The sequence below is a fragment of the Silurus meridionalis genome, chromosome 27 (assembly GCF_014805685.1).
Source record: "Silurus meridionalis isolate SWU-2019-XX chromosome 27, ASM1480568v1, whole genome shotgun sequence".
Lineage (NCBI taxonomy): Eukaryota > Metazoa > Chordata > Actinopteri > Siluriformes > Siluridae > Silurus > Silurus meridionalis.
Window position 1 is genome coordinate 10,365,684 of NC_060910.1, and position 13,325 is coordinate 10,379,008.

Genomic DNA, 13,325 nt, shown 5'->3' on the forward strand with positions numbered 1-13,325 from the left:
GGAATAGTTTTAGAGCCGCATGGATAAAGCTATGTTTAACACCAGGAGACCCATTAAAGGTGGACGGGTACCAGTCTCAGTTTCGGCTTGATAACGATGCGCTTTGTACAGGATTGCCATAGTGCCCAGACTGGAGAGCACTTTCACCAGACGAGGCCTTTGAACATCCGTCGTGTTTAACGAGCCTCTTCATCACCATGGAGCTCCAAATGTTAGGAGCACAAGAGCCATGTCACACTGATGTCTTGATAGCTTTGCCCCATCTCCTTTCGAAGATCAAACCTGGATAGCTCTCAAGAGGGTACTGGTCCCCTAACAGGCCGATTCGCATGAGGGAAGAGCACGCAGTCTCTTTTGTCAGGTGGTTGCTGGGCCGCCTGTGATGCTAGTTTGCAATTCACAGTGTACAGCAGGGGTTGGCAGCAATTTGTTGTATGAAGTGGACTAAGGAAGCAATCCCTGCTTTTTCCTTCCATGTTACTAATACCATGGAAACCGACCACGGCTGAGGAAGCCTTGATACTCTTATTTAAGAGTGTCTCTGACAAAAGCATTCAGCCGTGTCCTCCTGCCAAAAGCCAAGCTGGGAAGGTCATGAGGGCTAGTTTTGTGCGTCTGTGTTTGTGTTCTTTTTCCTCTGAGCAATTATTAAGCAATAACCTTGCAACTGAAATGGACAAACGCATTTTTTACGGGGTCTAAGTTTGAGTTCCAGTTACCACTTTTTAACTCTTGCTCACTCATGATTAAAAAGTCCTAACTGTCAAATGAATTAGTTTATACAAAATGTTATTTTATCAAATACTTTAATGCAGACTTTCCAGTACATCAGGATATTAAATAAGTATAACAGAAGCTGTTATACTTAGTACACAGCTTTTTCGTCAAATTGAAACGAATAGTGTTAAGTAGGTAACTGGCTATTTTTGTTCTATTTTTAAATCTTGTTTTTAATACATTCTGGAAAAATCCCTTTCATGTGAATCGGGATTTTGTTGCATCACTGTTACATGATATGAATGACAGAATAGAGCGGTAAATAATAAATGAGATTTCTGTTTGTACCAGACATACACTAAACTCTGTGGTCACTTTGAACAATGACAAGTTTCCTATTGCTCCAGAGAGCAAGCTAACACCTTTCTATTTATTGCACAGTAAGACTTTAAACGGTTAGGAAATGTCTTTCACCTTGTTACACTGCTCGTGTCATCGTAAATGTCTAAAACATGCATCAAAGGAATCGGTGAACATTTGTAAAACAGATTTTTTCATTAAAGCCTCTATAAACATTGTCATCCAATGTCAATTATCCATCTTATAACACTGTATGTTCAAAAGTAGAAGCATTTCACCATCACACCCATATGTATTTTTCGCTAAACAACCCATTCCAGAATTATTCCCTCTTTACTGTTATAACAACCTTCAATTCAATTCTTTTTTATTTGTACAGCGCTTTTAACAATGAACATTGTCTTAAAGCAGCTTTACACAGATAATGTGGTGATTAAAAGTGAATATGTTTGTAAACTGTTATTTAGCGGTCAATATAACAATTTAGTGCGTGTATATTGCATATTGCATGTACATTCGCTCTTCGACCTTTTCACATTTCGACCAGTTTTAAGGAACGGATTAAGGTCGATAAGCGGGGTACCACTGTACTACTGCTTACTGTGGCATTCTATACATCTGTGTGTGCCAAAGTTTGAAGGTATGGGTGTGATGGTGAACGTTTTCGTTAAAATAGAGTTTATAAACATTGGGGGGTTTCTTTATTAATTATTTTTGTTTCTTCAGTATAATCAGCTTAGGGTGTGTGGAAACTGAATAAAGCAGTCAAAAATAAATTAAAATTTTTTGCTCCACTAATGAATAATCATCTCCAAATTAATAATTCCTGTCATATCATTTAATGGTCCCCCGATTGTGTGGGGTAAATCTTTGCATTTTCTTCCATAAACATTGACTTGCAGAAGCCCTGCTTTGTCATAACCTCTTAAGGCCAAGATAAAAATGCAAATGTGTTGTCTCTATCTGCTGTGGGTGTTTCTGGTGTGAGGGTGACAAAAGGTGAAGCCCTGTTGAATGGATGTCATTAGCGTGACAAAGCTGCAATGAAAGGAATCTCCCTTCCACACATTCGAAAATGTTCCTTTTCCTGAGGCAAATTTTTATTTCTGCAGAAAATCTATATTTGGTGTGTGCTTAGTTCAACGAATAAATACTGCATACAATATGTATGAAAAATATATGATAGGCTATTGATTATATTAGTTATTTATGTAGCAAATAAAGGTCGTGATTGAACCAGTGAAACACAAGATGTGTGTCCTGTTCTAGCAGTTGAGTTGAGATTTAGCAGCATGCCTGGTTTTTACACCATGTCTTCTCGACTTGGGTTACTGCGAGTTTCTGGCAGCGGCGCTACATCTTGGAAATTGATCACAGTCTGCATCGTGACTGAGAGGAGCTGTGAATGTTGGAGAATAGGACTGTGAAGAACTGCAGTCTGAGTACATGGCTCAAAGTCGCAAGATATAAAAAGCACATTCCCAGTTGAAGAGATTGTGTATTTCACATTGTTATCTCAATCGTGCCTTTACGGTGTTACACATAATCATGGGAATATCTTTATGATCAACAATAATGACGTATTAGTAAGACATAAGATTGTGTTTGAATAATGTTAAAATCTTCATTTCTTTTTTTTTTTTTTTTTGAGCCAGCATTTTGATTTAACCTGAAAACTGTTGTTGTCCTTCTCCAGTGGTCAGTTTGCCGTGGTGAGGAAATGTCGCAAGAGGAACACAGGGTACGAGTACGCCGCTAAGTTTATCAAGAAGCGTCGGAGCAAATCCAGTCGGCGTGGGGTGTCCAAGGAAGACATTGAGAGGGAAGTGAGCATCCTGAAGCAAATCCAGCACCCCAACGTCATCACTCTGCACAATGTGTTCGAGAATAAGAACGAGGTCATTCTCATCCTGGAGCTGTGAGTCTAAAACTTATTAATTTTCTAACTGCAGAAAGAATAAAACTTGTATTTCATGAGCAGAAATGTCAAAATCACAACATGATGTCTAATTCCTGTCAGTGTTCTTGATGGGGGAACTGATTATACAGTCATTTCTTGTTGTTGTTTTTTTATTTTTACTCCAGATGTTCTATTATTTCTCCACACCAGATGTTTTCATTGTTGAAAAGCAAAAAAGGTCTGTAGTGCAGCTACAAAGTGTGTTTACTTTATCTACTCAGCTTGTGCACAGTCATTCGTGTAAGCAAACCTCGAATACAATTAGTCCGTTAGATTGACCTTAAGGCAAACACGTCACGTGGCTCTGGAAGAGCCAGTTCCTAAAGTGCAGAACCGGCATGGCCTGTTTGTGCAATCACATGCATACAATCAGCAGCACATGAGGAACAGAAAGGCAATCTTTCATGTCCATTTTCAGCTAGATCACTCCACGAAGATGAATGACTAGATCATGTCTGACAGCTAAAAAATGAGTGATTTGTTGTGGTGAACCCCCTGGTAATGCTCCATAAAGCAACTACTGCATGTGTAGATGCCTTTGTTTACATACTAAGCTTTTATTTGCACAGCCGTTTATAGATTAGTGCGTTATGACTGCAGACTGCATAGATCCTGTGCTAGTAGTATCCTGTTTCCAATAGTATCCTAAACTCCATGCTATTCCACTACTGGGCCTCATTTTTTAAAGCAGATGCAAACACATTTGTTTGGTAATTGTTAATGCATTTACTCAAGAAATGTAGCTATTCATGAAAATCCATTTTGCTAATGAACCGTTTGTTGTGCTTTATATCCTACAAGAGCTTATTGACTAACATATTTATTAACATATTGAAAAAATGTTAATGAATTTAATAAAACTCTGCCTTTGCATAAGAATGGCTAGAGAGGAACCGATTCATTTAAAACCAATCAAATGGTCAAATTAAAAAGCCAAGACCAATTAAAAAGAAAGAGCTGGTGTTTGTGGTAGTTGATGCACTGCAGTGGCTGAGCTGCGTTAATGGAAAACTGAGCAAACACTGCACACAGTGCGTCTTTTTTCTTTGCCTCTTTTGTTATTTTTAACTGTTTTTCTGCATTTTATTTTTTTTATTTTCAGGGGGCATCTGTGAAATTAAAATTTTTTTGGTTTGTTTAAATATACCAGACAACAAAGGAATTCCGATTTTTCCACAGAATTGGTTTATACATGCAAATCTAATTACCTCAGCAATGTGGAGTAAATATCTTAAGGCACTTGTATATTATATATTTAACTTCTTTTAGACCGGACAGTAATAACCTTCTGATGTTTCCTCATTCACATCTGTCGGAAAGTTGAATTATAACATTAAAATGCAACTGACATAAAAATGCATGCAATCATTTAACAGCTAGTGTTAATTTTGTGTGTATTTGAACCTCTTCTCAGTTCTAATTACTTTCAGTTATACTGATTGTGCTTGCTTATTTTGTAACTAGTACTGTGAAGTGCTCACATATTCTTGCATTTTACATATAATTTGTGATGCTCTTTTTTTTTTTCCTCACTTGGTTTTGCTGAATTGTTACAGCGTAGATCCTGAAACATTTTGCAATAATGATTACACAACACCCCCACCCATTTTCAGCAGACTAAGGAGTTGTCATTGTTTTGAGGATTGTCATTTTCTCTTGTAATAGATAACAAAAACCTGGGGCAGTTGTTCTTGTAGCTGACTGTCTGGTGGGAACCCCAGCTGCACCTCACCATGAACAGCGCAAATTATCGTAGTCACCACTGCACAGCTGCTTCACTGCTTCCTCTTCTTTAATAAACACACCCAGATTCTGTCAGCTCTCGGCTCTGAGCCATGATTACAGCTCGGCTAAGAGTTCACGGACACAGAGATGCCTTTTGTTTGAGAAAACTTAATGTATAATATATCATACAGATATTAATTTATATTAACATAGAATGACCATATTAAACAATGATGTAGGTTTACTGATGTAGAGAGAGGAGACTTTTGAAGTTCATTGGGGCTAAGCGCTATAACAGGCCACTCAAGATCTTCCTCTTCAAGCCATGTAAACTGTGTCTCCATTGAGCACATTTTGTGTACTGAGGAATTGTCATGCTGGAACAGGTTTTGGTCTCCTAGTTAAAATGAGGGGAAAATGTAATGCTACCGCATTCAAAGACATTCTATACAATTGTATAGAATTTAGCCTTGTGGTAACAGATGTGGGGATAAACCATATATTGGAAAAGACAGGTCTTGACCATATAGTGTATCTTGAGCTTTGATATGAAGAATATTTTGAGTAATTATATAAAAGTGCAATGTTCCTAATCCATGCTTTGCGGAGATGGTGGCTCAGTGGTTAAGGCTCTGGGTTACTGATTGGATGGTCAGGAGTTCAAGGCCCGGTATCGCTAAGATGCCACTCTTGGGGCCCTTGAGCAAGGCCCTTAACCCTTAGTGTTACAGGGTCACTGTATAATGGCTGACACTGTGCTCCGACCCCAGCTCTTTGCTGGGAAATGTGAAGAAAGAGTTTCACTGTGCTGTAATGTACATGTGACAAGTAGAAAGTCTTTCTTTCTTTCTTTCTTTCTTTCTTTCTTTCTTTCTTTCTTTCTTTCTTTCTTTCTTTCTTTCTTTCTGTCTGTCTGTCTGTCTGTCTGTCTGTCTGTCTGTCTGTCTGCCTTCCTTCCTTCCTTTTTCCATCCATCCATCCATCCATCCATCCATCCATCCATCCATCTATTCATCTATCCATCTATCTATCTATCTATCTATCTATCTATCTATCTATCTATCTATCTATCTATCTATCTATCTATCTATCTATCTATCTATCTATCTATCTATCTAATTCTCTAGTTGTCTAACTGTGTTTCAGATTTACCAGTCTTTCTTACCTTGTCAGAAAACATTCTCTTGTGCTACATTGATCCATATTACATTTCATTTATGTAGATTTTTAAGTGTTTTATTCAGACAGATGTCCTGCATTGATGGGCATTGTGCAGTGTTGCCACAAGTAGCCAGAGTCTGTTTGAATCAGTTAGTTTGTAAACTGTTAAACAGCTTTTCCATCTCATTAGCAATTATAAAGGTTGTGATGTGTATATTAAGAAAATGTATCAACATATATTTAAAGTATGCTGTGTGACAAGTCAAGTCACCATCCTGCTTATAGTTTGCATGTTCTGGGAGTTGATCCCCAAGAGTCAATTACTTGATTCCAGGGAGTCAACTTCAAACTATTTAGTGTTGATTCATTCACAAATGTGATTTGTTTTGTGCAAACATGAATATATTGTAATTCCTATTTCATTTTGCAAGACAACTAATGGATATTTGCCTTTTATTTGGAGTTGTGATGAAAATGCTCAGAAGGAATATCTATGTAATACTTTTGGAGTGTGTATTAAGTTATGCAATGGTATATTCAAATTCTAATTAATTGTTTGAAGTGTTCTGCTTAGGATTTTGAGCTTTTGATTAGTCTGATTACTGTCTTTGTTCCGTGCAGTTTGGCAGCTCATACTGTTGATTCCTAAATCCTGAACTGAACTTTCTCTGTTTTCCTTACATATAACATTCTTAAATTTCACTTGCCATCGACCGGAAATTTGAGAGCCGGCTTTTCTGAACTTGAGTACTCCTTTGACAAGTGTTTTCCCTGTGTTCACAGTGTGGCAGGCGGAGAGCTCTTCGACTTCTTGGCTGAGAAGGAATCTCTCAGCGAGGAGGAGGCCACTGAGTTTCTCAAACAGATCCTGGATGGCGTCAACTACCTGCACTCCAAACATATTGCCCACTTTGACCTGAAGGTACAGTGCTAGTTTAGAGCTGCAACATATTTTAATGCTGACTGAACCATGGACCAGCCACAGTAGTTTTGCACATGAGGAGTTGTTTGTTTGGTGTTAGTTTAGTAGAGTTGTAACATCTAAAATATGTCATGTTTTTTTTACTTTTTTTCATGGCTGCATAGTAACTGGCATAGATTGCTTAGTCATGTGACAAATCATTAGACAATAATGGAAAAAGTAAACTTGTTTGTTAATTTGCATGTAACTGATGCACATTACATTGAATCCAGCATGTCTAAGAGCTGCCTGAATTTTGTAAGAATTTCTTAACATGCAAGTTTGATATTTTGAAGTCAGTAGACTGTTTAATGGATTAGGCTGTGAATAATGCAGTCCAAAATAAGTATAATTCTCATGGAATGTCGGGACAATAATGCCCTTCTGCCACACAAGGATAGTACTTTGCTTTCTAGAGAATGATGCTGTAGTTTTGCATCTAATTTCCATGTGTTATGTTGTATTTCCTGGCCCTTTGTCTTTTATGTTTTATTTCCCCTTCTATCCCTTTTTGTTTTTTGCTTTCCATTTACTGTTGCACTGATCACTTTGTCAATTGAAGAGCTAACTATCTTTTTTTTTTTTTTTTTTTTTTTCTTCAGCCGGAAAACATCATGCTGCTGAACAGGAGCATGCCCCACCCACGCATCAAGCTCATCGACTTCGGCCTGGCGCACAAAATCGATTATAGCAACGATTTTAAAAACATTTTCGGCACTCCAGAGTTTGTCGGTGAGACTTTTCGAGTAACTGAATAAATTTGCAATTCCCATTCTGTCCTATTTCCCCTCCACTATCATAATCTGAACCAGCAGTCTGACATATGTACAGGGAATTACCGTGGATGTGATCCCGATGTTCTTGAACATCGCTTTGGTTCAAATGAGTACACATTGGCCATGTTTTGAGTTTTATCCCAGGCTTTGAGTCAGACCTTGCCTCACACTCAATACAATCTGCTCCAAACCACATAAATGTCCTGCTCTAGCCATGAGTCAGTCAACTCTGTTTGGTTTTTGAGCTGTAACTGTAGCCCCACCCTCCTCCCCCATACTGTTTCTCTGGCTTAGCCTGAATGGCAGACAACAATGCCGCTAGGCGTGATGAGACAGCAGATCTAATAGCGAGACAATTATTCTCTGCAGATTAACCGAAGGCCACTGAAGAATGGCATCTCGGCCTCATGTACCATCGCAACGTGGCCATAAAGACAAGCCAACACACAACTACAATATTTACTCTCTGTATAAATGCATGTGCTCATTAATGATAAAGGTGGACATACTGAATAATGCAGTTCTAAAAATCATTTAAATGATTTGTTTTCAAACCGTTTTTATTGGTCATATTTTTCACGAAAAATTATGCAACAGACTGCAAATCAGAGCATTGTAGCATGTTCTAGCATACTCAGGAGTCTAAAAGAATGATCTATATGGAGTAGTATACTGTAATTTGTTAATAATTTAAAAATTACACAACATAATTTAGCAAAACACAGTAATTTACACTAGAAACTTTACAGTATATACGTATGTGGCAAATGGTTCGCGAGTGGAGGGTGGAGCTGGACTGGTGACACGGATAAAAAGGAAATAAAAGGAGCTAAAATTGGTCTCTGGAACACCAAAAACACAGGAAAAAACCACACAGGGACCACGTAATTGAAATTTTCAATGATTAAAAGTTGAATTTCACTATTTACAGGGAGGGGAGCCTGGATTTAGACACTTTCTACTTATTCCTATAGCTATATTTATAAGTCTAAGTGAATATATGTATTTCAAGTTCAAATTGAAACTGTCCAAATGTGTATTTTCATTCTTCATTGTTTAGTTTTTTCTGTCATATTATACACCTTTATATTTTTCAAAATCGGTAGTAGACATTTCCTCTCCATGGTAATCTGCCATAGGTGGAAAGGCACTGAGATTAAGTTGGGAAAGAAGACTTAGTCTCCTATTTTGTACTCTAGTGACAAGTTTTAATTGCACAGGCCTTAAAAGCATATCCTTAAAATATAATGAGGCTCACAGCAAGACTTCCTTTTTATTTAGAATCGGCTCATATGCACTATATTCCGTCTCCATTTTTATCATTCACACATCAGAAACTGAGATTTCCCCACTTTCTTAACAAATGACTCATTTCACAGCTCTAATATTTCAGTGTGAAAAACTGAAGACCCCTCCCTCTATTTCTCCTCTCCTTTCACGACTGAATGTTCCAGACGTATGTAGGGTTCAGACATTTTGGTTTAAAATATCTCTCTCATTTGCAGCTCCAGAAGTGGTAAACTATGAGCCACTGGGCCTTGAGGCAGACATGTGGTAAGAAAACACTCTCCATAACAAAATGAGTTCGGATTATGTATACGTAATTATCCAGTTTGTTAATGAGTTCTCTTTCTCACTTTTATTCCAGGAGTGTTGGTGTAATTACTTACATATTGTAAGTATTTAATAACGACAATGGTGAAATCCCATTACAGTTTATTCTTTTCCCTGGGCATCAGGTAGCATATTTGTGAGAGTGTGTTCCATTTTTATGAAAAGGAGCCAGGGTTATTGTAGTTTGGGCAGGGAATGATATTAACTGTGGAATTAGATTTCTTTATAATATTTTTGTTTTGTTATAGTTTGATAGATTACAGTATATTATTCTGTGTGTGAAAAGTGGAAATGCCTGGTGATAAATAAAATCGTAGACCACAAAATAGTGTGGCATCACTTTGGTGTGTTTTTGTTGCTTGGTGATTTTATGAAAACAATGGAAACCAAGTTCAACTACAGATAAGGTCCAGTGGTCGGGCCTATACCTCCTTCCACCTCTAAACCAAACCATATTGATAAGATGTGAACTGATGTTCCCCTTGTACAGAGGGTTTCTCATCTCTTTCTCTTCCTCTTTCTTGTTCTGTCTGTGCTCTTCCTGTTGTCATGCCACCTTCTGATTCTCACAACCTCTGTTTCACTTGACATCTCCATACTTCATTTCCTGCTTTACCCTGGTTCGATTCCACAACAGTTCAAACACTGCAAGATTTTTTCCCTGCCTCTCACTCGCTCTCCTCCTATCCCACACTGCTGTCAGTGCCATGCTAAAAATAGAGCCACACATCAGGCTATCATCATTCCCACCTCTGTTTGCATCCACACCTTTTTTTTTTCTCTTTTTTCCTCTTTCATTACTTTTATACTCTACCAAGTTTTACTGCCTTCTCCCACTGGGAATTCCATTAATTGGTTGCTCTCTTCAGCACATATGTGATTAAACTGCATCCATTCATTTACAGTTTGCCATGAATCACCAAACTAGCATTATCTTAACCTAAAGCCCTACCAGTATTTGTCCAGTTTAGCGTTTTAATGATCAGCAGCAGAAATCCAGAACTTTTTAAATTTCTGTAATGTGAAAGGCTCACCATGCAAGAATACTCACATGCTTTAAATTCCTCCTCATTCCAGATACTTGAATGCTTCGTGTCGACTTGGGATTAGCTGCTCCCTTTTCATTCCTTCCTTCTAATTCTTTGCTAATATGTTAATATCAGTATAGGATAACAAAATATACATTATACATATGGTAATCAAAATACTTTGCTCCAGTTTAAAGCATTAATGCTTAGCTATTTTGCAGTCCCTCAGCTGAATGTTAAGTAGACCACGTATGTGTCCTGGTGATGGCTGTATTTAAAAAAAATCTGAAATGAACAATGAATTACAGGTGATATTTTCGTCTCATAGATTAAGCGGCGCTTCTCCATTTCTGGGCGCGAACAAGCAGGAGACCCTGGCCAATGTGTCGGCAGTGGATTACGAATTCGATGAGGAGTATTTCAGCAACACCAGCACTCTGGCCAAAGACTTTATTGCACGGCTCCTTATCAAAGACCCGAAGTAAGAGCCAAAGTCAATGTAATCTGCAGAATAGAAACCAATTATTCATTTCTATTTTGAAGAGTCAGACTCAATGAATTTTACCATGAATTATCATTTGTTACCTATATCAATATTAAAAGGGTTAGGGAGGATATAAATGCTCCAAAACATATATGTGCATTTATAGACCAGAATGTACATTTATTTAGACACAAGTGTAATAGATGCTTTCATTTTGACAAAATTTTAAGTTTGTTCATGTAAAGGTAACACTTCTAGATGTTTGTTTTTTTAGTTCTACACTTGCTACATTCTATTGAATGCATAATAACTCTGACCTCTATTATGAGGAACAACCAATAATGTATAGGCAGGAACCATCTAAATGTGCAGGACAATAGCATTTCCTCTTGACTTTGTTTGGTCTCTTCACTGGACAGTTTGGTCAGTGGGGTCTACTTTTAAACTTCCCTCATTTAGTTCACACTTCCCTCATAAACTTCACACTTTGTTGATCTTATTGCGGGAAAACCTAAATTTCTATTCTGTTGAAGACGTGATCTCGAAGTCTCTTCAGCACAAATATGTGGCTTTATACCAGACACATGTGGGAATACATAAATAGTGAAAATTTTTGGAACAATACTGTTTGCTAAATTGTGTAAACAGTCTGTATGCTACTTTGGGACATGACCTGTTGACCTGACCTTCATTCGATGTACGTCGTTTTATTATCTCATGTGATAATTTGCTGTATTCAGAAGCAGTGTTTGCTGATTCGACTCTGATTTACACAGTGGTGTTTTTCCACACATCAAAAAACACTTGATATTTAATCATTAGCTGATGAGCACAACTAGGAGAAAACACACACACACACTCAAGTTTCAGAGCCGTGTTTTTGGTATACAACTTTAACAAATACGAGATAAGATGACGTCTGCGAGAACGTACTAATTCCAAACCGGTTAGTTCGCCTGCCCGTCCTTGTTATGTGAACTTTATTATACTGTGGTTGTCTGAGGTATTTGCGTGTTTTTGTAATGACTGCCAGATAGAGTGCATCATAAAACCACAAATGAATTTCAGCTAATAAGTTTATGAATGCTTGCCACTGATTGCTTTTTTTTGTATGTGCAGATAATGTATGGAGAAAAAATTTAGTCAAAGAGGCAGCACAAAATCATAATGCTTGCATTACTCAAAGAATGGGAAAATGTGCACCCATGTCAAATTGGTAACCATCTAGGTTACTAAATTCCAAAATCAATGGAGGAGAAATGTCTCTAAGGCTCATGTATCACCAAAGTATAGAGTAAGATTAAGGTCAGCAGTTGGATTTATAGGCAAATTAATCAGCTCATACAGATGGCATACAACCAAAATAGAATCAAAACACAGGTATTTGGAAACATTAGCAAAACAATGTGTAGCATGAAATTGTTCTATAACAATCCAGCTATGGTACCACAATTTGATTAAACATATTGACAGATAATAAAGGTGGTAGCCAGATGTTAGACTCAGACTCTTGGTCAACAACCTGACTTTTTTGATGAAGGTCATTTAATGAAGAAACAGTACAGTATACAACCATACAGGGTATTGTTCAGCCATTGTTCTATAAAGCCACAGTCATTATCTGTGCTCCAAAGAGAATTGATTTAAAATTTGTCTTATACACACCACCCGAAAGAAAAGGCAAAAAGATGTGACTAGTCTTTTTTTGTTTCCAAAGGAAAAGAATGACAATCCAGGACAGTCTGCACCATCCATGGATCAAGGTTTTTTTATATTTCAGTGTACCATACAGTAGTCCATAGTCATGAAATCATGAAAACAAGTTCATTAAACAGGGATGTTTTTTTCCCTCAGCCAAAAGACACTCAACAGGCACTTAGTCGCAAAGAATCTGCTGTGAATATGGAGAAATTCAAGAAGTTTGCAGCACGGAGAAAATGGAAGGTACGTGTGATGGAGAACAAAGAATAAGCTGTCACAACCAGAGATTTAATTGTTATACCATGCATAAACATCTATTGTTATTGTCTATTGATTTAGATTTAACACTGTTTATTTTTGCCTCTTTGGCAGCAATCAGTGCGTCTGATTTCACTTTGTAACCGGCTTTCCCGCTCCTTCCTGTCCAGAAGCAACATGAGCGTGGCACGTAGTGATGACACACTGGTAAGAACGTTACTGAGAAATTCCTACTGAGACTAACAAACTCTGATGAAGGCCAATCACATCACTTTCAGCCATATTGTTTACAGGTGTATGTGGGGTTGAGTGCTGTGAATACGTTCCTCCAACAAAGCATTTTTTCATTCTTATTTTACTTGATTTATTATTGCGGCTGATTATATAGTAGTGATGTGCAGTAAAATACAGTATGAAACAAGGTTCTGGTTAATAATTAGAAATTAGTTCTGGGTCTGGTTAATAATTAGAAATTAGTTCTGGGTCTGGTTAATAATTAGAAATTAGTTCTGGTTCTGGTTGCCAATTAATCATAAGTAAGCTATAACATCATCATTACAATTGTATTCTTTTATGAATG

General features: G+C 37.5%; 1 protein-coding gene across 2 annotated transcripts in view; it reads left to right on the forward strand.

Moving 5' to 3' along the window:
* Positions 1-13,325, forward strand: part of dapk1 (death-associated protein kinase 1) — a 57,096-nt gene that overhangs the window by 17,141 nt on the left and 26,630 nt on the right. For both annotated transcript variants that reach the window (XM_046841440.1, XM_046841441.1), the window contains exons 3-11: positions 2,774-2,995; positions 6,707-6,845; positions 7,487-7,616; positions 9,166-9,214; positions 9,309-9,335; positions 10,631-10,783; positions 12,504-12,549; positions 12,641-12,730; positions 12,860-12,952. In XM_046841440.1, the coding sequence (XP_046697396.1) occupies positions 2,774-2,995; positions 6,707-6,845; positions 7,487-7,616; positions 9,166-9,214; positions 9,309-9,335; positions 10,631-10,783; positions 12,504-12,549; positions 12,641-12,730; positions 12,860-12,952 (949 nt within the window). The remainder of the gene's footprint in view (positions 1-2,773; positions 2,996-6,706; positions 6,846-7,486; positions 7,617-9,165; positions 9,215-9,308; positions 9,336-10,630; positions 10,784-12,503; positions 12,550-12,640; positions 12,731-12,859; positions 12,953-13,325) is intronic.